General features: G+C 43.9%; 1 protein-coding gene across 7 annotated transcripts in view; it reads right to left on the bottom strand.

Annotated features, from left to right (window-relative positions):
- Positions 1-23324, bottom strand: part of LOC124864127 (mucin-5AC-like) — a 119871-nt gene that overhangs the window by 3813 nt on the left and 92734 nt on the right. For 6 of the 7 annotated variants that reach the window (XM_047358799.1, XM_047358797.1, XM_047358801.1 and 3 more), the window contains 6 exons: positions 21149-21163; positions 20922-20969; positions 17957-19009; positions 16417-16440; positions 16181-16198; positions 15960-16063 (listed from right to left, as the gene is read on the bottom strand). In XM_047358799.1, the coding sequence (XP_047214755.1) occupies positions 15960-16063; positions 16181-16198; positions 16417-16440; positions 17957-19009; positions 20922-20969; positions 21149-21163 (1262 nt within the window). The remainder of the gene's footprint in view (positions 1-15959; positions 16064-16180; positions 16199-16416; positions 16441-17956; positions 19010-20921; positions 20970-21148; positions 21164-23324) is intronic. The other variant, XM_047358803.1, reaches the window with a different exon arrangement.

A 23324-nucleotide genomic window follows, 5' to 3' on the forward strand; every position in this document is an offset into this window, starting at 1 on the left:
GGTTGTTTTTGTACAAAGTTGAATGTGCGGACAACAAAATCACACAAAAATCATCAATGGAAATTAAACGTATTAACCAATGGAGGCCTGGATTTGGAGTCACACACAAAATTAAAGTGGAAAAACACACTACAGGCTGATCCAACTTTGATGTAATGTCCTTAAAACAAGTCAAAATGAGGCCCAGTATTGTGTGTGGCCTCCATGTGTCTGTATGACCTCCCTACGATGCCTGGGCATGCTCCTGATGAGACGGTGCATGGTCTCCTGAGGGATCTCCTCCCAGACCTGGACTAAAGCATCCGCCAACTCCTGGACAGTCTGTGGTGCAACGTGACGTTGGTGGATGGAGCGAGACATGATGTCCCAGATGTGCTCAATCGGATTCATGTCTGGGGAACGGGCGGGCCAGTCCATAGCTTCAATGTCTTCATCTTGCAGGAACTGCTGACACACTCCAGCCACATGAGGTCTAACATTGTCCTGCATTAGGAGCAACCCAGGGCCAACCGCACCAGCATATGGTCTCACAAGGGGTCTGAGGATCTCATCTCAGTACCTAATGGCAGTCAGGCTACCTCTGGCGAGGACATGGAGGGCCATGCGGCCCTCCAAAGAAATGCCACCCCACACCATTACTGACCCACTGCCAAACCAGTCATGCTGAAGGATGTTGCAGGCAGCAGATCGCTCTCCATGGTGTCTCCAGACTCTGTCACATCTGTCACATGTGCTCAGTGTGAACCTGCTTTCATCTGTGAAGAGCACAGGGCGCCAGTGGCCAATTTGCCAATCCTGGTGTTCTCTGGCAAATGCCAAGCGTCCTGCATGGTGTTGGGCTGTGAGCACAACCCCCATTTGTGGACGTCGGGCCCTCATACCATCCTCATGGAGTCGGTTTCTAACCGTTTGTGCAGACACATGCACATTTGTGGCCTGCTGGAGGTCATTTTGCAGGGCTCTGGCAGTGCTCTTCCTGTCCCTCCTTGCACAAAGGCGGAGGCACTGGTCCTGCTGCTGGGTTGTTGCCCTCCTACAGCCTCCTCCACGTCTCCTGGTGTACTGGCCTGTCTCCTGGTAGCGCCTCCAGGCTCTGGACACTACGCTGACAGACACAGCAAACCTTCTTGCCACAGCTCGCATTGATGTGCCATCCTGGATGAGCTGCACTACCTGAACCACTTGTGTGGGTTGTTGAGTCCGTCTCATGCTACCACGAGTGTGAAAGCACCACCAACATTCAAAAGTGACCAAAACATCAGCCAGAAAGCATAGGTACTGAGAAGTGGTCTGTGGTCCCCACCTGCAGAACCACTCCTTTATTGAGTGTGTCTTGCTAATCACCAAAGATTTCCCCCTGTTGTCTATTTCATTTGTACAACAGCATGTGAAGTTGATTGATCAGTGTTGCTTCCTAAGTGGACAGTTTGATTTCACAGACGTTTGATTTACTTGGAGTTATATTCTGTTGTTGAGTATTCCCTTTATTTTTTTGAGCAGTGTATATTTATATACAGTGCTGTTAAAAAATATTCATTTATAACTCTTCACAATTTGCTACAGCCACAGACTTGAGTATGTTTGATGTGATAACCAACACAAAGTTTTGCATAACTGTGAAGTAGATGGAAAAGAATACTGTCATGCATCCATCGTCTATACCCATTGATATCTGTGCCGGCTGGTGGGGAAATGGATACATAGTTTTCAAGAGAGGTTGTCATGATTTGTAGGTTTTGAGTTTTGTTTTGGATCTTGCTAATGATTGTTTCTTCTTTACTCCAGGTGGTGCTTTATTAGTTCTTTCCTTAGGTTTAGTTTCTTGTTTATTGTTGTATTTTGTTTATGGTGTAACTCTTGAGTTCTTGTTTATCTGTAAGATATTTTCTTAGGTTAAATTGTGTCCTTGTATTTCTGTTTAGTTCCAGTCATGGTTTGATTTTACTTTCTGGCATTGCAATCAGTCTCATTCAGCTCACCTGCTTCATGTAATCAGTCTCACTGCTTTCACCTGTGCTCTATTTATATTCATCCATTCTGTTTACTTCTTGCAGGAGAATACTGTTTGCCAAGCCTGTTCATGTTCTTGTCTGTTTGCCAATGCCAAGCTGTAAGTTTTTGGTTCTTATTAAACCATCTGTACTCAACAAGCTGCTCTTGGATGTCTGCACTTGGGGTCCACACCAAAAACCACATTCTGTGACAGAACTTCTCAATTTTTACAATTGGTTTTCAGTTTCAGGTTCTGATAAAGGTCCGATTTTTAGAGTGCATAATTAATAGTTGTCTTGTTAACAAATTTTTCAACCTGAGCTGCTGAACTCTGCAGCGCCTCCAGAATTACCATTTATTTATTAATTGATTAATTTATTTAGATCCCTATTAGATTTCATAAGCTTGAGAGCTACTTTCTACAGACAATTTACATACAGGGGTTGGACAATGAAACTGAAACACCTGGTTTTAGACCACAATAATTTATGAACCGTCACCTTAACGTGGTGGAGGGGTTTGAGTGCTCAAATGATCCTAGAGGCTATGGTGTCTGGGGCCTAAATGCCGGGGTCCCACCCTGGAGCCAGGCCTGGGGTCGGGACTCGTCGGAGAGCGCCTGGTGGCCGGGTTGCTCCTCGCGGGACCCGGCCGGGCCAAGCCCGAACGAGAGACGCGAGGCCATCCCCCAGTGGGCCCACCACCTGCAGGGGGAACCGTGAGGGACCGGTGCAAAGAGGATTGGGTGGCGGACGAAGGTGGAGACCTCAACGGCCCGATCCCCGGATGCTTAGGCTGGCTCTAGGGACGTGGAATGTCACCTCGCTGGGGGGGAAGGAGCCTGAGCTTGTGCGGGAGGTCGAGAGATATCGACTAGAAATAGTCGGGCTCGCCTCCACGCACAGCGTGGGCTCTGGAACCCATCTCCTTGAGAGGGGTTGGACTCTCTTCTACTCTGGAGTGGCCCACGGGGAGAGGCGGCGGGCTGGTGTGGGTTTGCTTGTTGCCCCCCAGCTCAGCCGTCTCGTGTTGGGGTTTACCCCAGTGGATGAGAGGGTTGTATCCCTGCGCCTTCGGGTTGGGGAGAGGTCTCTGACTATCATTTCAGCTTACGGGCCGAGTGGTAGTGCAGAGTACCCTGCCTTCTTGGCGTCCCTGTCGGGGGTGCTGGATAGCGCCCCTCCCGGGGACTCCATTATTCTGCTGGGGGACTTCAACGCCCACGTGGGGAACGACAGTGACACCTGGAGAGGCGTGATCGGGAGGAATGGCCTCCCCGATCTGAATCCGAGTGGTGTTTTGTTATTGGACTTCTGTGCTAGTCACGGATTGTCCATAACGAACACCATGTTCAAACTTAAGGGTGTCCATCAGTGCACTTGGCACCAGGACACCCTAGGCAGGAGGTTGATGATCGACTTTGTTGTCGTATCATCAGACCTTCGGCCGCATGTTTTGGACACTCGGGTGAAGAGAGGGGCTGAGCTGTCCACTGATCATCACCTGGTGGTGAGTTGGATCCGCTGGAGGAGGAGAAAGCCGGACAGACTCGGCAGGCCCAAGCGCATAGTGAGGGTCTGCTGGGAACGCCTGGCGGAGCCCTCGGCCAGGGATGTATTCAACTCCCACCTCCGGGAGAGCTTCGACCAGATCCCGTGGGATGTTGGAGACATAGAGTCCGAGTGGACCATGTTCTCTGCATCTATTGTCGATGCTGCTGCCCATAGCTGCGGCCGTAAGGTCTGCGGTGCCTGTCGTGGCGGCAATCCCAGAACCCGGTGGTGGACACCGGCAGTAAGGGATGCTGTTAAGCTGAAGAAGGAGTCCTATCGGCTGTGGTTGGCTTGTGGGACTCCTGAGGCGGCTGACGGGTACCGTGAGGCCAAGCGTGCTGCGGCCCGGGCTGTGGCAGAGGCAAAAACTCGGGCCTGGGAAGAGTTCGGTGAGGCCATGGAGAAGGACTACCGGTTGGCCTCGAAGCGATTCTGGCAAACCGTCCGGCGCCTCAGGAGGGGGAAGCAGTGCTTTGCCAACACTGTTTATAGTGGGGGCGGGAGACTGCTGACCTCGACAGAGGACATTATCGGGCGGTGGAAGGAGTACTTCGAGGATCTCCTCAATCCTGCCATCACGCATTTCGTGGTGGAAACAGAGGCTGGGAACTCGGGGTTGGATTCTTTCATCACCCAGGCTGAAGTCACCGAGGTGGTTAAAAAGCTCCGCGGTGGCAAGGCTTCGGGGGTGGATGAGATCTGCCCTGAGTACCTCAAGTGTCTGGATGTTGTAGGGCTGTCATGGTTGACACGCCTCTTCAACATTGCGTGGCGGTCGGGGACAGTGCCTCTGGACTGGCAGACTGGGGTGGTGGTCCCCATTTATAAGAAGGGGGACCGGAGGGTGTGTTCCAACTACAGGGGGATCACACTCCTCAGCCTCCCTGGTAAGGCCTACGCCAGGGTATTGGAGAGGAGAGTCCGACCGATAGTCGAACCTCGGCTTCAGGAGGAACAGTGTGGTTTTCGTCCCAGCCGTGGAACACTGGACCAGCTCTATACCCTCTACAGGGTGCTCGAGGGTTCATGGGAGTTTGCCCAACTGGTTCACATGTGTTTTGTGGACCTGGAGAAGGCATTCGACTGTGTTCCTCGTGATGCCCTGTGGGGGGTGCTCCAGGAGTATGGAATCGGGGGCCCTTTATTAGGGGCCATCCGGTCCCTGTACGAGCGGAGCAGGAGTTTGGTCCGCATTGCCGGCACTAAGTCGGACCTGTTCCCAGTGCATGTTGGACTCCGGCAGGGCTGCCCTTTGTCGCCGGTCCTGTTCATAACTTTTATGGACAGGATTTCTAGACGCAGCCAAGGGCCGGAGGGGGTCTGGTTTGGGGACCAGTGGATTTCGTCTCTTCTTTTTGCGGATGACGTGGTCCTGCTGGCCCCCTCTAGCCAAGACCTACAGCATGCGCTGTGGCGGTTCGCAGCCGATTGTGAAGCGGCTGGGATGAGGATCAGCTCCTCCAAGTCCGAGGCCATGGTACTCGACCGGAAAAGGGTGGCTTGTCCTCTTCAGGTTGGAGGGGAGTTCCTGCCTCAAGTGGAGGAGTTTAAGTATCTCGGGGTTTTGTTCACGAGTGAGGGAAGAATGGAGCGGGAGATCGACAGACGGATCGGTGCAGCTGCCACAGTAATGGGGGCGCTGTGCCGGTCCATTGTGGTGAAGAGAGAGCTGAGCCGAAAAGCAAAGCTCTCAATTTACTGGTCGGTCTACGTTCCTACCCTCACCTATGGCCATGAACTTTGGGTCATGACTGAAAGAACGAGATCACGGATACAAGCGGCTGAAATGAGCTTCCTCCGTAGGGTGGCCGGGCACTCCCTTAGAGATAGGGTGAGGAGCTCGGCCATCCGGGAGGAGCTCGGAGTAGAGCCGCTGCTCCTCCACATTGAGAGGAGCCAGTTGAGGTGGCTCGGGCATCTATACCGGATGCCTCCTGGACGCCTTCCTCGGGAGGTGTTCCAGGCACGTCCCACCGGGAGGAGGCCCAGGGGACGGCCCAGGACACGCTGGAGGGACTATGTCTCTCGGCTGGCCTGGGAACGCCTTGGGCTCCCCCTGGAGGAGCTGGAGGAGGTGTCTGGAGAGAGGGACGTCTGGGCGTCTCTGCTGAGTCTGCTGCCCCCGCGACCCGGTCCTGGATAAGCGGAAGACGACGAACGAACGAATGAATTTATTAGTATGGTGTAGGGCCTCCTTTTCCGGCCAATACAGCATCAAATCATCTTGGGAATGACATATACAAGTCCTGCACAGTGATCAGAGGGATTTTAAGCCATTCGTCTTGCAGGATAGTGGCCAGGTCACTACGTGATACTGGTGGAGGAAAACGTTTCCTGACTCGCTCCTCCAAAACACCCCAAAGTGGCTCAATAATATTTAGATCTGGTAACTGTGCAGGCCATGGGAGATGTTCTATTTCACTTTCATGTTCATCAAACCAATCTTTCACCAGTCTTGCTGTGTCTTGCTGTGTGCGCAAGACTGTGCGCCCACCAGTCTTGCTGTGTCTTGCTGTGTGCGCAAGACTGTGCGCCCACCAGTCTTGCTGTGTGGGCGCATTATCATCCTGATACGCGGCACCGCCTTCAGGATACAATGTTTGAACCATTGGATGGACATGGTCCTCAAGAATGGTTCGGTAGTCCTTGGCAGTGACGCGCCCATCTAGCACAAGTATTGGGCCAACGGAATGCCATGATATGGCAGCCCAAACCATCACTGATCCACCCCCATGCTTCACTCTGGGCATGCAACAGTCTGGGTGGTACGCTTCTTTGGGGCTTCTCCACACCGTAACTCTCCTGGATGTGGGGAAAACAGTAAAGGTGGACTCATCAGAGAACAATACATGTTTCACATTGTCCACAGCCCAAGATTTGCGCTCCTTGCACCATTGAAACCGACGTTTGTCATTGGCATGAGTGACCAAAGGTTTGGCTATAGCAGCCCGGCCGTGTATATTGACCCTGTGGAGCTCCCGACGGACAGTTCTGGTGGAAACAGGAGAGTTGAGGTGCACATTTAATTCTGCCGTGATTTGGGCAGCCGTGGTTTTATGTTTTTTGGATACAATCCGGGTTAGCACCCGAACATCCCTTTCAGACAGCTTCCTCTTGCGTTCACAGTTAATCCTGTTAGATGTGGTTCGTCCTTCTTGGTGGTATGCTGACATTACCATGGATACCGTGGCTCTTGATACATCACAAAGACTTGCTGTCTTGGTCACATATGCGCCAGCAAGACGTGCACCAACAATTTGTCCTCTTTTGAACTCTGGTATGTCACCCATAATGTTGTGTTCATTTCAATATTTTGAGCAAAACTGTGCTCTTACCCTGCTAATTGAACCTTCACACTCTGCTCTTACTGGTGCAATATGCAATCAATGAAGACTGGCTACCAGGCTGGTCCAATTTAGCCATGAAACCTCCCACACTAAAATGACAGGTGTTTCAATTTAATTGTTCAACCTCTGTAATACAATATCAATACGTTTGCATGTTAAAACAAAAACAAAAAAATTTATTAAAATTGATTAAACCAGAAAACAAACATTTTATAAACATCGCCTATGACTCAGAAAACAAAAACCTTCTCAAGAGTTTCTTAAAAGAGACTTTTCCAGATGCTTCAATAACTGCCAGGGGTAATTTATTCCATATAGTTACAGCTCTAAAGAAAATTGATCTACAAACGGCTTCAGTCCTGGGTCTTGGATAGACGAAATGACAATGACAGGCTTGTCTGGTGGAATAATTGTGTTGATCTCTCACATAACATAAGCACCCATGTAAATAAGCAGGTTGTCCGCTATGGCATATATTTCTAAAGAAGCATAAAAAATTATACTTAAGTCTTTCTTCTACCCTGAGCCATGACAGACGTTCATGAAGAGCAACAGAGCTCTGTCTACAGTCAAATAGATAACAACCCAGTGCCAATCTAGCAACTTTATTCTAGTCTGAAGTTTAAACAGGTGTTTTTTGGATGCCCCAGACCACATCACAGAACAGTAATCCAGGTGGGATAATACCAAAAACTGAACCACCAGCACTATGGAAGCAGGGGTCAGAAGTGAGCTACATCTCTTTATACAAGACATATTTCTACCCATTTTCTTTACAGTTGAACTGATGTGCTTCTTCCATGACAGCTGTTCATCAACTATTACTCCGAGGGGTTTCACGTCCTGCACTTGCTCAATTTCCATCCCCTTAAACATAATATGAAGTTCATCACTGGGCTGATGTCTAGATTTAAATAGCATACTCCTTGTTTTCGATACATTCAAAATAAACTTGTTCTCATTTATCCAGCCTTGTTGCAGCTGTAGATCAGACTGCAGTGTAAGTCTCAGCTCTGCCATATTCCTTGCAGCATAATAGACTGTAGTGCCATCTGCATAAAGAGTTGTACTATACTTTTTAAAGACATGTGGCATGTCATTTAAAAAAAAGTGAGAAAAGTAGCTGTCCTGTGGCACACCACACTGTAAATATTTAGGAGAAGAACTCCCATTGCAAAATACAGATTGGCATCTACAGGTTAGGTAACTTCTTATCCAGTTTAGTGGTGTGTAAGAGAAACTATATGCAGATAGCTTCTCTAGTAACAGGTCATAATCTAAGTCAAAAGCAGCACTAAAATCTAGAAAAACTGCACCCACCATCATTCTGTTGTCAACATTGGTTAGCCATCGATCAATCATCTTTCTCAATGCAGTACGAGTTGAGTGATTTTCCTTATATCCATGCTGTGATTCAAAATGTAATTTATTTACATTTAAATATTTGAAAATCTGTACGAAAACCTATTTTTCTATTAGTTGCTCAGGATGGGAAGGATACTAATTGGCCTACTATTTACTGCTGAGAAGGCATGACTTTTATTGTTGAGGAGAGGAATTATTTTGGCAGATTTCCATGCCTGGAGAAAGATTCCTTGTGCCCAACTTAGATATAGTATGTGACACACTGGAACAGCTATCTTATTCGCTGCTAATCTACCATCCTCATCAATTCCTGAATTTAAAAAATACAAAACCATGTTTTGTTTTCCTTTGAATTTGTTTGATATAAATATTAATTTAATATAAATTGTTATCCCAACACATTTTGCGTACTCTTATGAGACATATGAGCCAAATAAGGTCAAACCAGTCTACAATAATTTATTTCTGCATGCCCATAGTAGGTTTCAGCTGTCTAAGTTTATTGCCAAAACTTGCTCTTTAATCAATCTGAATGGCACTAGATCATAGCACTCTTGAGACTTAGCATTTTAAACATGTTCCCAGATCACTACACAAATCTCTCTGTGTTCAGGTTGGAACCATACAGGTTTGAGAGGATTCAAAGGGGTAATATCAAATTAAACACACAAGTCACTTCCCTTCTACACACTGATCACACATTTATGAGTTGAGCTTTCAATAGTCCGATAAGGCAAACATTTTAAACCATTGGTCTAAGACTGTGGCTTGTTTGTCCAGAGGCCATCAAGCATAGATGATTGTTGAACCTCTAAGCCCCTTCTTCACTTTGAAACATAAAAGTGGGTTTTTAGTTAAGAAATCTACCAAGCACACATGCAACCTGCACCAGCCAATCTACAGATTTGGATGTGTTTCAATAAGATGGCAGTTTGCTAAACTGACACATTATAAAGCAAACTAGACACATACCCCGTGCAGGCAAAATTACCACGCAATCTCTCATAGCATGGCAGGCTGAAATGTGCACAATTAGTTTTCCGCCACAAAATTTGTGGGTGGCATCTGCTCACACCTAAGATAGGATTGTTCTCGTGAATGTTCTGGAAACATGGTTCTGAGAATGTCTCTCTATTATATGCAGCACAATGAACAGTAATTCAGACCATGCCAGCTCTCAGGTCAGGGCTTGGCAACTCTCAAGGCTGTCTCCTGGCACATTATCTAGAAGCACATTGAGCTGTCAGGCTATAAGGGAAGACATTCGGAACCTTTACCGCTCAATATAAAACTCAGAGTAATTTCCCTGTCTTGATGACCATTTTGCCACAGCATCTGCATAAACTATTTTTGCTTAAGAATATAAATAAATGTAGCCTTATTGCATTGCCAGGAGACACAAATGATTGGTTTATTTATTTATATTTAACAGGAATGTTTGATAATTTGGGATTAAAAGTGTTTTTTGTAAATTATTCCAGAAAGAAAAATGTAAGCACAAGTTTAAAATTATCTTAGACTTTTCTCTAATCCACATAGTCAGAATTATATGCAGTGAGGAAAAGTAAGTATTTGATCACACTGCGACTTTCCGAGTTCTCCCACTTAGAAATCATGGAGGGGTCTGAAATTTTCATCTTAGGTGCAAGTCCACAGTGAGACATAATCTAAAAAAAAAAAAATCCAGAATACAATATATGACTTTTTAATAATTTGTGTTTTACTGCTGCAAATAAGTATTTGAACACCTGTGAAAATCAATGTTAATATTTGGTACAGTAGCCTTTGTTTGCAGTTACAGAGGTCAAACATTTCCTGTAGTCTTTCACCAGGTTTGCACAAACTGCAGCAGGGATTTTGGCCCATTCATCCACACAGATCTTCTCCAGATCAGCTAGGTTTCTTGGCTGTCGCTGAGAAACACAGAGTTTGAACTCCGTGAAAGATTTTCTACAGTGTTTAGGTCCAGTCCAGAACCTGGATATCCAGGTTCTGGACTGGCTTGGCCACTCCAGAATCTTGATATGCTTCTTCTTGTCCCATGTGCAGAAAAACACCCCCAAAGCATGATGCTTTCACCACCATGCTTCACAGTCGGGATGGTGTTTTTGGGATGGTACACATCATTCTTCGTCTTCCAAACACAGCGAGTGGAATTAAGACCAAAAAGTTCTATTTTGGTCTCATCTGACAACAGAACTTTCTCCCATGACTCCTCTGGATCATCCAAATGGTCATGGGCAAACTTAAGACGGGCCTGGACGTGTGCTGATTTAAGCAGGGGAACCCTCCGTGACATGCATGATTTTAAACTATGACGTCTTAGTGTATTACCCACAGTAACCTTGGAAACAGTGGTGCCAGCTCCCTTCAGGTCATTGACCAGCTCCTCCCATGTAGTTCTGGGCTGATTCCTCACCTTTCTTAGGATCATTGATACGCCACGAGGTGAGACCTTGCATGGAGCCCCAGTCCGAGGGAGATTGACAGTTATGTTTAGCTTCTTCCATTTTCTAATAATTGCTCCAACAGTTGATCTTTTTTCATGAAGCTGCTTGGCAATTGCTCTGTAGCCCTTTCCAGCCTTGTGGAGGTTTACAATTTTGTCTCTGGTGTCTTTGGACAGCTCTTTGGTCTTAGCTGTGTTAGTAGTTAGTCTTACTGATGGGGTGGACAAGTGTCTTTATGCAGCTAACGACCTTTTTGCTGTTTGGCAGGTGTTCAAATACTTATTTGTAGCAGTAACACACAAATAAATGATTAAAAAATCACACTGTGATTTCTGGATTGTTTTTGTGAAAAATGTCTCTCAAAGTGGGCATGCATAAAGTATATATATAATAAACTATATACAGTTCCTCACTGTATATAGACTCATATTTACACATACATACATTTGATTAAATGTTCATCAGAAAGTTAAACAGACAATTCTGGCTAATTAATTGACTACCCTTCTTGGTATAGTATGGTAGATGGAATGTGAATGGTTGTACTTGGTCTAATTGGTTTTGGTTCAGTCTTGGTCTCCTAATATGGTCCATACATTTTCATTAGAGATGAAGTAGGAGCCATTTCAGAAGCATGTTTTAAGCCATCTGTATTCATTCTATTATAGTTCTGTGGGATCATTATCGTTTTGGAATATTCAACAGTGTCCAAGTTTAAACCATCTGATCCAAGCTGAATAGCTACAATAAACATTGTGAATAGCTAAATCTGAATTCTTACCAGAAAAAAAAAAAAACCATTCATTTCAGACATCTATAATTCAAATGGATATTAGAGATATGTGGATTTCTTATTAAATTGTAGAATTGCTTGCCATAATCACTTGCTAAACTGGGTAGCTTCTTGAAAAGGCCTCAAGTGAGTCTCTGATTGCATGATATTGCTCAGGTAGTGTTTTTCTTCTGCTCTCAAAAGTGAACTAAATGTGAACCAAAGAAAATAAAAGCGTGAAATTATTCTGCTTTCCCATCCAAATTAAACAGAGTACCCTGGACTATGCCCAATATCAACTCTGAAAATATACAGACAACGCTGGAAAACCAGGTCTGTACCAGGAAACCAGTGATCTTAAATGAACTCTTTCTGATAATGACTATTCAAATTTCCAGCCAGAATTGTGACTGATATTTTTCCTGCAACTTGCTAATGTACATTGGACAAAGTATTAGTAGTCCTGTTGTACATTTCTCAACAGTACCCTGCCTGGTGTTTTAGCCACAAGGCACATATATACTTTTAGAGGTTTTTTGCATGTCCCAGCAGAATATACAGACTTTATTTTGATCCAGCATTCCAACCCATACCTCTTAGGTTATGATTCAGTGAAGTGTGTATTGTAGACCTTGCCAGAACTTAAGACCCCTTTCATTATGTGTTTAATGCTCCAACCAGGTGGTCAGGAAATGGAGTTGTCAGGCAGCCAAACAATTTACCTTTCAGTAAATAAACTGACAGGGTAAAAAAATCCTGTAGATGTTATCTTAAGGCTCAGGTAATCAGCCAGCTTTGTGAGGTGCTCAGTTAACGTATGAAAATATTATTGAGACTGACTTGCTCTGGAAAAAGGCTTTACACTCCTAGGTTTAAACTCTGAGTCTTCAGTATGCATAATCCAGCAATATGTTGGACTAAAACAAAAGAATAAACAAGTATGCAGTTAGTTCCAGCAGCATGTACCTGATAGAGTAGTTTGCAAGGTTGAGATCTCTAAAAGTATGGATCTCTAGGGCTAATTACAACCCTGTATGTGTCTCTGACAGTACAGTTAGAGGAGGTAGAGCAAGACTAGAAGTAAAGCAGGGAGATTTACTTTGTTATCCTGTAATTCTTTAATTTAATCCTCTACCAATTAAGTAGCACATTAACTAGTTAACTTTTCCCCCTTATTTTACATTATCTTCCTGTTAGTATTTTATTTGTTATGAATACAGTTGACCCAATAGGCCTGGAGGTAGTTAAACAGCAACCTTTACCTTCTGCACTTGGGTCAATCGTCCCACGCTTTTACTAACAGCCAACTCTTACTGACAGACAATCCAAGTGATGTAGCCTGAGAAAAGGCTCTAGAAGCACCTCTTTTCGAAAACTAGAAGCTTTCTAGTAACTTTAGAGTTTTAAAAGTTGTAATCATCTATTCATTAATTTGTTTTCAGTGCTGTTTTTTATTGAATAAATGACCAAAACAATGTCTTTATTTGCATTCCACAATAGCACTTTTGCTGAATGTTTGACACCTTGTCATTTTTGCAAAATTAAAATTTTTAATTAATACCAGGTAAAAAAACATTATTAGTTAATAATAACAATACCAAAGTTTTAGTTTTTTAAGTTAGAATCTGATGAGGATCATAGAAGTTAATCTGTTCTTAAAAAGTAATGTGAAAGAGCCATTTTAAAGAATTTGAATTAGAGAATCAACTTATAGTAGAACTATTTCATATTTTATTTAGTCATTTCTGCAACTACTCGTACTCGTACTCGTCGTTTTCCGCTTATCCGGGACCGGGTCGTGGGGGCAGCAGACTCAGCAGAGACGCCCAGACGTCCCTCTCCCCAGACACCTCCTCCAGATCCTCTGGGGGGAGCCCAAGGCGTTCCCAGGCTAGCCAAGAGACATAGTCCCTCCAGCGTGTCCTGGGTCGTCCCCTGGGCCTCCTCCCGGTGGGACCTGCCTGGAACACCTCCCAAGGAAGGTGTCCAGGAGGCATCCGGTACAGATTCTTGAGCCATCTCAACTGGCTCCTCTCGATGTGGAGGAGCAGCGGCTCTACTCCGAACCCCTCCCGGATGGCCGAGCTCCTCACCCTATCGCTAAGGGAGTGCCCGGCCACCCTACGGAGGAAGCTCATTTCAGCCGCTTGTATCCGGGATCTCATTCTTTCAGTCATGACCCAAAGTTCATGGCCATAGGTGAGGGTAGGAACGTAGACCGACCGGTAAATTGAGAGCTTCGCTTTTTGGCTCAGCTCTCTCTTCACCACAACGGACTGGCATAGCGCCCCCATTACTGCGGCAGCCACACCAATCCATCTGTTGATCTCCCGCTCCATTCTTCCCTCACTCATGTACAAGACCCCAAGATATTTAAACACATCCACTTGAGGCAGGAACTCCCCTCCAACCTGAAGAGGACAAGCCACCCTTTTCCGGTCGAGAACCATGGCCTCTGACTTGGAGGAGCTGATCTTCATCCCAGCCGCTTCACACTTGGCTGCGAACCACCGCATGCTGTAGGTCTTGGCTAGAGGGGGCCAGCAGAACCACGTCATCTGCAAAAAGAAGAGACGAAATTCTCTGGTCCCCAAACCAGACCCCCTCCAGCCCTTGGCTGCGCCTAGAAATCCTGTCCATAAATGTTATGAACAGGACCGGTGACAAAGGGCAACCTTGCCAGAGTCCAACATGCACCGGGAACAGGTCCGACTTAGTGCCGGCAATGCGGACCAAACTCCTTCTCCGCTCGTACAGAGACCGGATGGCCCCTAATAAAGGGCCCCCGACTCCATACTCCTGGAGCACCCCCCTCAGGGCATCACGAGGGACAGAGTCGAATGCTTCCTCCAGGTCCACAAAACACATGTAGGTTGGGCAAACTCCCATGAACCCTCTAGCTGGACCAGTGTTCCACGGCAGGGACGAAAAACACACTGTTCCTCCTGAAGCCGAGGTTCGACTATTGGCCGGACTCTCCTCTCCAATACCCTGGCGTAGGCCTTACCAGGGAGGCTGAGGAGTGTGATCCCCCTGTAGTTGGAACACACCCTCCGGTCACCCTTCTTATGAAGGGGGACCACCACCCCAGTCTGCCAGTCCAGAGGCACTGTCCCCGACCGCCATGCAATGTTGAAGAGGCGTGTCAACCATGACAGCCCTACAACATCCAGACACTTGAGGTACTCAGGGCACATCTCATCCACCCCCGAAGCCCTGCCACCGCGAAGCTTTTTAACCACCTCGGTGACTTCAGCCTGGGTGATGAAAGAGTCCAACCCCGAGTCCCCAGCCTCTGTTTTCACCAGGGAATGCGTGATGGCAGGATTGAGGTGATCCTCAAAGTACTCCTTCCACCGCCCGATAATGTCCTCAGTCGAGGTTAGCAGCCTCCCACCCCCACTATAAACAGTGTTGGCGAAACACTGCTTCCACCTCCTGAGGCGGCGGACGGTTTGCCAGAATAGCAAGAAGGCCGAGTACTCCACACTACCGCTCGGCCCGTAGGCCGAAACGACAGTCAGAGACCTGTCCCCAACCCGAAGGCGCAGGGAGGCGATCCTCTCATCCACCGGGGTAAACCCCAACATGAGACGGCTTACCTGGGGGGCAACAAGCAAACCCGCCCCAGCCCGCCGCATCTGCCTGTGAGCCACTCCAGAGTAGAAGAGAGTCCAGCCCCCTTCAAGGAGATGGGTTCCAGAGCCTACGCTGTGCGTGGAGGTGAGCCCGACTATTTCTGCAACTATACAAAAAGAAAAAAAAATTAGACTTGAGATACTTATTAAGTAAAAATAAGGAATGGCAACACAGAATAGTCTGCAAGCCACTCGTACTGTGTAGGACAGTAGCAGATTCAGGCTTTGACCTCCGATAAAGTTTAAGATTTCTGCGTGCTGATTTTAGGAGCCCAGTATTAACCAAAGGACAGTTATCAGAAATGTGGGGAAAACAACGAAAATTGCTCATATTTGAATTTCTGTGGAGAGAGTTATTGCCAGTATTTGCGCCTTGTTAGCTGCACAAATATCCATCACTATGATGGTTACTCCAAATATAGTTACTGCTTGCCGATATCTGACCGACTTATGTAGTGGAGTATGGAGAGCCTCCATAGTGGAGGTGTTGTGAAACAAAAAAATTGAAATGAGATGTGCATAGAAATTATATTGCATAGAATTGAAATTATTACTGATTTGTTTCCTTTTTGTCAATGCACATGAGCTGTGTAACCAGAGACAAAACACATAGTTCAAATCCCATTCGATGCCCAGGGGCTGTGTACTGTTCTATTTAAGTTTGTTATCAGTAGAGAAAATATTTATGAGAACAGTAAAAAAGGTACAATTTACTTAAAAAATGAAATAAATAAAATAGGTTAATCATAATAACACAACTGTGTTGCAAAGATTTTACCTTTTCTTGGTCAAATCAGCGAGTTACAGAGGTTATCAACTCATACATTACTGCTAAGGCTTACAGACTGCGTCTTGTGTCTCCTCCTATGTAGGAAATAGCTGATTCCCAGTACAATGTTAATGAAGATGGAAAGCACTAAGGAAATGATGGTTGTGTTGGTTTCCCCTGGTTTGAGAAAGATCAGAGAGTACTTATTATGAAGGATTTAAGATACAAATCAACTCAGATCTGCCAATTTAATGTAGCAAAACAAAACAAAAAATTACAATAGTTAATGCTTACATGTTCCTGTTGCTGATTCTGTGGAGGCAAAATTTGGCAACATGAGCATAACTACAAACTATGTAGGAATTCACAGATCAACAATCGTTTGACTTTCCCTGGAAACAAAACATGCAATACCTTTCAAAATAAAAGTCACCAAAAAGGAGAAAAAAAAATCACTAGCAGTTTTAGTAACAATGATTAATTTTGTTTTTATTTTCTTTCCAAAAGACTTTATTAAAAGTAGAACTTACCCAGTTTCCCATGGATTGGAGAAGCTTCGAAAAGACAAACAGAAAACAATAAAAATGTTAGAGTTTTAAACATGCTTTATACATTTATGGAATTTATAGAGCGTGTATGAGATGTTTCACTGACGAGGACATGCAGGTTTAATCACAGGAAAAAGGAGCAGAGAGAAAATAATATTAATAATCTGATGAACTAGGGATTTGCACTATAATTATGTGGAATTTCACAACAAATATGGTGCAAGGCAAAACTCCACTATGTGTGATTAATATAAACAAATCTTGTTTCATCATTAGAGAACCATATTTTCATATATCTGCTCACAGTTTTCTAATAAACAAAACACAGTATTTGGAATGTGTTTTTTTTTTCTATGCTCTAAATTTAATATTATAAATGCTTTTAATGCAACGCTGACATTTTGTCATTGTTGCTATAGTCACATTTTATTATAAAATGATGGAACCCATGTTCTGAAGTGACAAAAGCGATAACAAAGATGTGGCACATAGGCTGTCTTGTAGTTCTATAGTCACTTCGTGAAAGTGACTATATAAACTTTTTTTAGTGTTTAAACCGCTTCTATAAACTGAGGCTCATGATACTGTATATATGTTTATGAGCAGGAAGTAGCTCTATTTTGAAAACTGTGCAGTCAGGTTTTTAGACACTGCTGAGTTAGTAAGTCTTTGTAGGATAGCCATATGCCTTACTTAAAAATTAACTGCGCAAACCGAAGGGTCACAGCTCATTTATTAAAAGGAAAGCTTTTGCACATCTGAGAGCCTGTGTGTTTGGTTCCTCACGTGCATCACAATGCACCCAGCTGCTCCATGAGTCAAGATCTCAGAGAATCAGAGGAATCAGTTATCACCCATATAACAGCTCAGGTGTTTTTTTTTGTTTGTTTGTTTGTTTTAATTTATAGTAATTTACAATTGTAATTAAAGTTGTGCTTCATTAAAGTCAAGATGTTATCAATGTTGGATTAATTGTAGCATACTTTGAAGCATGAGACCATAAACCAATCTAAAATAACCCTAAAACAATATTATCTTATTCCTAAATTGTAATAATAATATTAGTCAAATGCACAAAAAATATAATATAGACAATATTTACATAACAATCATTACATGACCATTTTTTTTGTTCTTACAGTTGCTTGAGAGGTTGTTGAGAATAGTTGTTCACGTGATGGTTACTGTGATATCAGATCTAAAATTGTAGATAACCCTTTAGGAATTTGACTGAATTGGTGATCAGGCATAACATTATGACCATGTACAGGTGAAGTGAATAATATTTATTATTGATTTGTCATGCTACTTTACATTGGGACGTTCTTTTAAAAAAGGTATCAGAATACACAGTGCATCTCAGCTTGCTGCATATGAGGCTGCATAGCCATAAAACCAGTCAGCAAGCATATGCTAGTCACAAAGTACTGTGTAATCGGTGAAAGCAACATTTCTGGCAGACTTTGCAAGCAGAATTTCACTTTTTAAAAATCCTCACTGAAACTAAAGTGCTTTATCTTACCCTTATCGCCAGTGCAAGCTGAACAAGTGATAACATCCGTTGTTTGCAGTTCTGTTGTTTGTCCTGGGTTACTTGGCAATGTTTTTATTACTGCAGCTGTTGACTGTGTTGAGGAGGATGATGCCAATGTAGCTGGTGAAAATGTTGTTAATGAATTGGGTGGAAATTTTGTCGATGTAGTTGTTGGAGATGATATCAGTGTAACTGGTGGAGATATTGTCGATGAAACCATTGGAGATATTGTCAATTTAGTTGTCGGAGATATTGTCGATTTTGTTGTCGGAGATGATGTCAGTGTAACTGGTGGAGATATTGTCGATGAAACCATTGGAGATATTGTCAATTTAGTTGTCGGAGATATTGTCGATTTTGTTGTCGGAGATGATGTCAGTGTAACTGGTGGAGATATTGTCGATGTAACCATTGGAGATATTGTCAATTTAGTTGTCGGAGATATTGTCGATTTTGTTGTCGGAGATGATGTCAGTGTAACTGGTGGAGATATTGTTGATGTAGCTGTCATAGATATTGTTGATTTAGTTGTCAGAGATATTGTTAATTTAGTTGTTGGAGATATTGTCGATGGAGTTGTCGGAGATGTTGTCAGTGTAACTAGTGGAGATGATGTAACTGGTGGAGATATTGTCGATGTGGCTGCTGAAGATATTGTCGATGTAGCTGTTGGAGATATTGTCGATGTGGCAGCTGAAGATATTGTCGATGTAGCTGTTGGAGATATTGTCGATGTGGCAGCTGAAGATATTGTCGATGTAGCTGTTGGAGATATTGTCGATGTGGCTGCTGAAGATATTGTTGATGTGGCTGCTGAAGATATTGTTGATGTGGCTGCTGAAGATATTGTTGATGTGGCTGCTGAAGATATTGTTGATGTGGCTGCTGAAGATATTGTTGATGTGGCTGTTGGAGATATTGTCGATGTGGCTGCTGGAAATATTGCCGATGTGGCTGCTGGAGATATTGTCCATGTGGTTGTTGAAGATATTGTTGATGTAGCTGTTGGAGATGATTTTGTTGTTTCTGCAGTTGCTTGATCTAAAATCACAAACATTTCAGTAAGTTCTAAGATTTGGTCTTAGGAGGCAGTAACTAATAAAGTTACAAATAAAAAAAACTGTCCAAAAAGTAAGGAAAGGCAAGGCAAATTTATTTGTATAGCGTATTTCAGCAACAAAGCAATTCAAAGGGCTTTACTTGATGACAAAAACCATAGAAAATTACATAGCAGTGGCATGAAGAAGGAAAGTAAAGAAAAGTTGGACTGCAAACTGAAATTAATAAGTTGTAATTAATAGAACAATCAAAAGCAGCTATAAAAAGGGTTGTAACCTTAAAAAGAACTCAGAGATTCAGCATTTTTTGCAATTTTCTTGAGGTTTGTTCCACATTAGTGGAACATAAGAACTGAATGTTGCTTCTCCATGTTTGGTTTTGATTGTGGGGATGCAGAGTAGACCTTTAGTGAGGACGCAGGCTGCAGCGTTCTATACAGGTACAATTAACCACATGAAAGCCAGGTTTGGAAAGATCATGTTTGTTGAATGAATTGATTCAGTATTTCCAATTTTTCCTTTTCATCAAGATGCCTCAACTCCAGTCCCAAAAGGTCAAGCCAACACCGCCACTACTGAAGAATCTAGTTGATGCCTCTGCTCCTGCCCCAAGGCTTCTGACAACAGTCCAGGCCTCGTCTCAGGCCTCTATCATGGCCCAGGCCAGCTTCTCTTTGCCTCAGAGCACCAGAGCCTGCTCCTTGTTCCCCACACTCTAAGGCTTAGCTTGTATGGCTCCATGGCTTCCCACTCTCTCATGAACTGTACTTATCCAGAGTGTTTCGTCTTGCTGGCCACAGCCTTCTCTTTTTTCAGCAGACTGAGCAGCAGGTCCTCCATTGTTGCAGTGTTTGTCTCACTACAAATCAGATCATGTTACTTTTTCAAACTGTGGGGCGGCCTTGCTATTGACAATACCGCCCACAATGAGATGGTAAACAACTGTAATGGAAACGAACCAAACTGTGTAGAGGTACTAATGGAAAAATGGCATTTGGCTAGGCCATTCCAACACATCTTAATGTTTTCCCTTAAACCACTTGAGTGTTGCAGTATGATACGGGTCATTGTCCTGCTGGAAGCTGAACCTCCATCTCAAATCACAGGCCGACTGACAAGGGTTTTGCTGAAGAACATCCCTATATTTAGCTCCATCCATCTTTCCCTCAACTCCGACCGGTTTTCCAGTCCCTGCTGCTAAAAAAACATCCCCACAGCATGATGCTGCCACCACCATGTTTGACTGTGGGGATGGTGTTCTCGGGGTGATGGGATGTGCTGGGTTTGCCCCAGACATAGTGTTTTCCATGGTGGTTGAAAAATTTTATTTTAGTCTCATCTTGCCAAAGCACCTTCCTGCATACATTTGGTGAGTCATCCACATGCCTTTTGGCAAACTCAAAATGGCTCTTCTTATTTTTTAAACTAAGCAATGCTTTTTTTTTTCTGGCCACTCTTCCATAAAGCCAAGTTCTATGGAGTGTATGGCTTATTGAGGTCCTATGGACAGATACTCCAGTCTCTGCTGTAGAACTCTGCATCTCTGGACGGCCCTCTCTTGGCAGGTTTGTTGTGGTACCATGTGCTTTCAATTTAAAGATGATGGATTCGATGATGCTCCAGGGGACCATCAACAAAATTGTTTGGAGAGCTCCTTGGTCTTCATGGTTTGATGCCACTTGCTTAGTGGGGTTGCAGAAAAGGATGTGTCATAACAAATTTTAAAATACCTTTTTTTTAAGTGGGGAGCTAAAGTTAATAAAGTATTTATGGTTCTCTGAATGAAGAGGTTGTAAGCTGAAATTGTGCTTTCTTTTTACTTATGCAATTGTAAACAATTTGTTGTCAAATACAGAAAGTCAAACACTGAAATAAATTGAAAAGCTAAAACTTACCAGGATTCAAAGCGTTCCATATCCTTTCTATGGTTTTGATTACAGTACCTAGTGTATACATATGCATTACAGCAGGTTCACTCAATGACAAAAGCTACACAATGAAAATATTTTTAAAATTGTCAAAGAACAGAAGACAATACAGGTGCTCAAATGTTCATACTAATGGAAGCTATAAAAGCTTGAATATGCACTGCGGTTCACAGATACCACAATCGTATACTCACCAAAGTTTGTACACTCTGAAAGGACAGAAAGACAGAAATATACACATTAGTGATTTGTATTGTGATTAAAAAGTATATATTTATATTGAAAGTGTTCATTTTTTAATAAAAATTGCAGTGTTCTATGCACTGTTTGTGATCGTCACATTATCAGAACATGCAACATGCGTTTGTTCCTTAATCAGATAATCAGTCAAATTTACAGCATTGTTTTGTAAACACTCTTAGCAAAAAAATATGTTGGGGGAGGCTATTTACTGCAGCAATTTTCTGGCAAAAACAGAATTTGTGTCTCTGCATAAGCGTTTGATCAAAACTGTTGATGAATTAGTTAAAATAATCCTAATAATCCTAATTTTTTGGGTTTCGGACTGTATCTCTAGAAGTATCTATTCCCTTGAAATTAATCTCCTGCTTAGGACCAAGCGGGTCTATTTGTCATTCTTATTATATGAACAGACTTTTATGTATTTATAGCCAAAACTTTACAGTACCACCTTTCACTACTGTTAAAGTTGCAAGTCTGTTGGCGATACCGCTACCGTGTTTTATTTTTTATTTTTATTGTGTCCTGTCCGGCAGAGTAGCACTCAGAATTGTTGTCTGAGTGCCAAGAAGAAGCCCAACAAATTTACCTTTACAAGTGGAGCATTACAGCTAACGCTTTAAAGTTGTGCTGCTGCCTAAACTATGTTAGAAACTGCTTTGGGATTATTTCAATTGTTACGGACACGGAGACAGAAACGAAAAGGAAAGAACTAAGAAGCACGAAAGCCTCTACCCGCTTTTGACATCTAGATGTAAAACCTTCTGCCCATTTCGTTTTGTATACTCAAGTGCACCATGTGACTCAGTGGTAGACTAGGCACACCATATACGGAGGCCATAGTTCTTGATGCAGTTGTCCCAGGTTTGATTCCCTACCCCAGGCCATTTACTGCATGTCTTTCCTTTCTTTCTCCACCATTGTTCCTTTCAGATTAATGATGATGATAAACCGCTACTACTACAAAAGCTCAGTAGGACTGGATGGAAAACATTTGAGAAAAAAATTTTCATGTCCAGGTGGAAATTTGTAATTGGATTTAGGTCCAGAAATCTAAACCATTCCACTATAACTCAGGCTATAACCTGTAGACCTGGCACCTCTTCCTCTTTCCTTTTTTGCTCAGCAGCAACCTAGAAACAAGATGACCATGATTACTTTACTATGATATATTTTTGCTGATACCAAGACACACACAACACACTCTCATACACTTATACACACACATGCTCACACACCCACCCCACTGGATCTCCCTCACCGTGACTACAGCGGTTGGGGCTTTGGCAGGTGCTGCCTCCGTTGGATGTGCGGTGTCACAAGCACCTTCCCCACCTCCTCAAGAAAGATGTGCCTCTTGTGCAGATTTGACACATTCCAGTCAGGAAAGATCTCAGTCCAGATGACAAATTCATTGTAGGCTGATACATCTATCATGTTATAAAAGATGACCAAAGGCCAGCGCACAGTTATTCGTTTGGTGCTGTAGGACCCTGTTACTGTGTCCAAGTTGGTGGCATTGTAATCAAGGATCCTGCTTGGTTGCTGGTCCTCTCTTGTGTTGATTTCAGCGTTTCTGTGCAGAGTACTCATGAGCACATTTTTTCCCTTTTTGGGGTAGTAAGACACCAGGTGTCGGTGAAGGCAAACATGGAAGATAGAGTGGCCCTGTTCTTGATTACCAGCCGCTCAGCTGCGATTTCAGCCCTGTTCTTTTGGACAGTTCCGACCATTGTGAGCTTTCTCTTTAGAAGCTCCTAACCCAAATTGCAGTCTGTGAAAAAATTGTCAAAGGTTTAGTTGTGCCCTCTGAGACACTGTGCCATGTCGAGCACGACCCTTGTGCCCTGATTTTTCTCTTGGGCTCCTTCAACCGTCTTTCCAGTGTTAACCTGCATGTTCAGTGTATAGCTGGTGTTTGCTTTACATGCTGCCCAGATGTTTATCCCATATTAGCTGGTTTGGAAGGCATGTATTGCCTAAATGGGCAGCGACTTCTGAATGCCACCAGCATTCTATCTACAGTGATCGCACGGCCTGGGAGTAGTGGAAGCTGCTCTACCCACCGGTCCCACACTGTCCTAATAGCTGCCAGCTAGTCTCTCTTCCATCAACCAGCCCTTCTCCACA

The sequence above is a fragment of the Girardinichthys multiradiatus genome, chromosome Y (genome assembly GCF_021462225.1).
Source record: "Girardinichthys multiradiatus isolate DD_20200921_A chromosome Y, DD_fGirMul_XY1, whole genome shotgun sequence".
NCBI lineage: Eukaryota > Metazoa > Chordata > Actinopteri > Cyprinodontiformes > Goodeidae > Girardinichthys > Girardinichthys multiradiatus.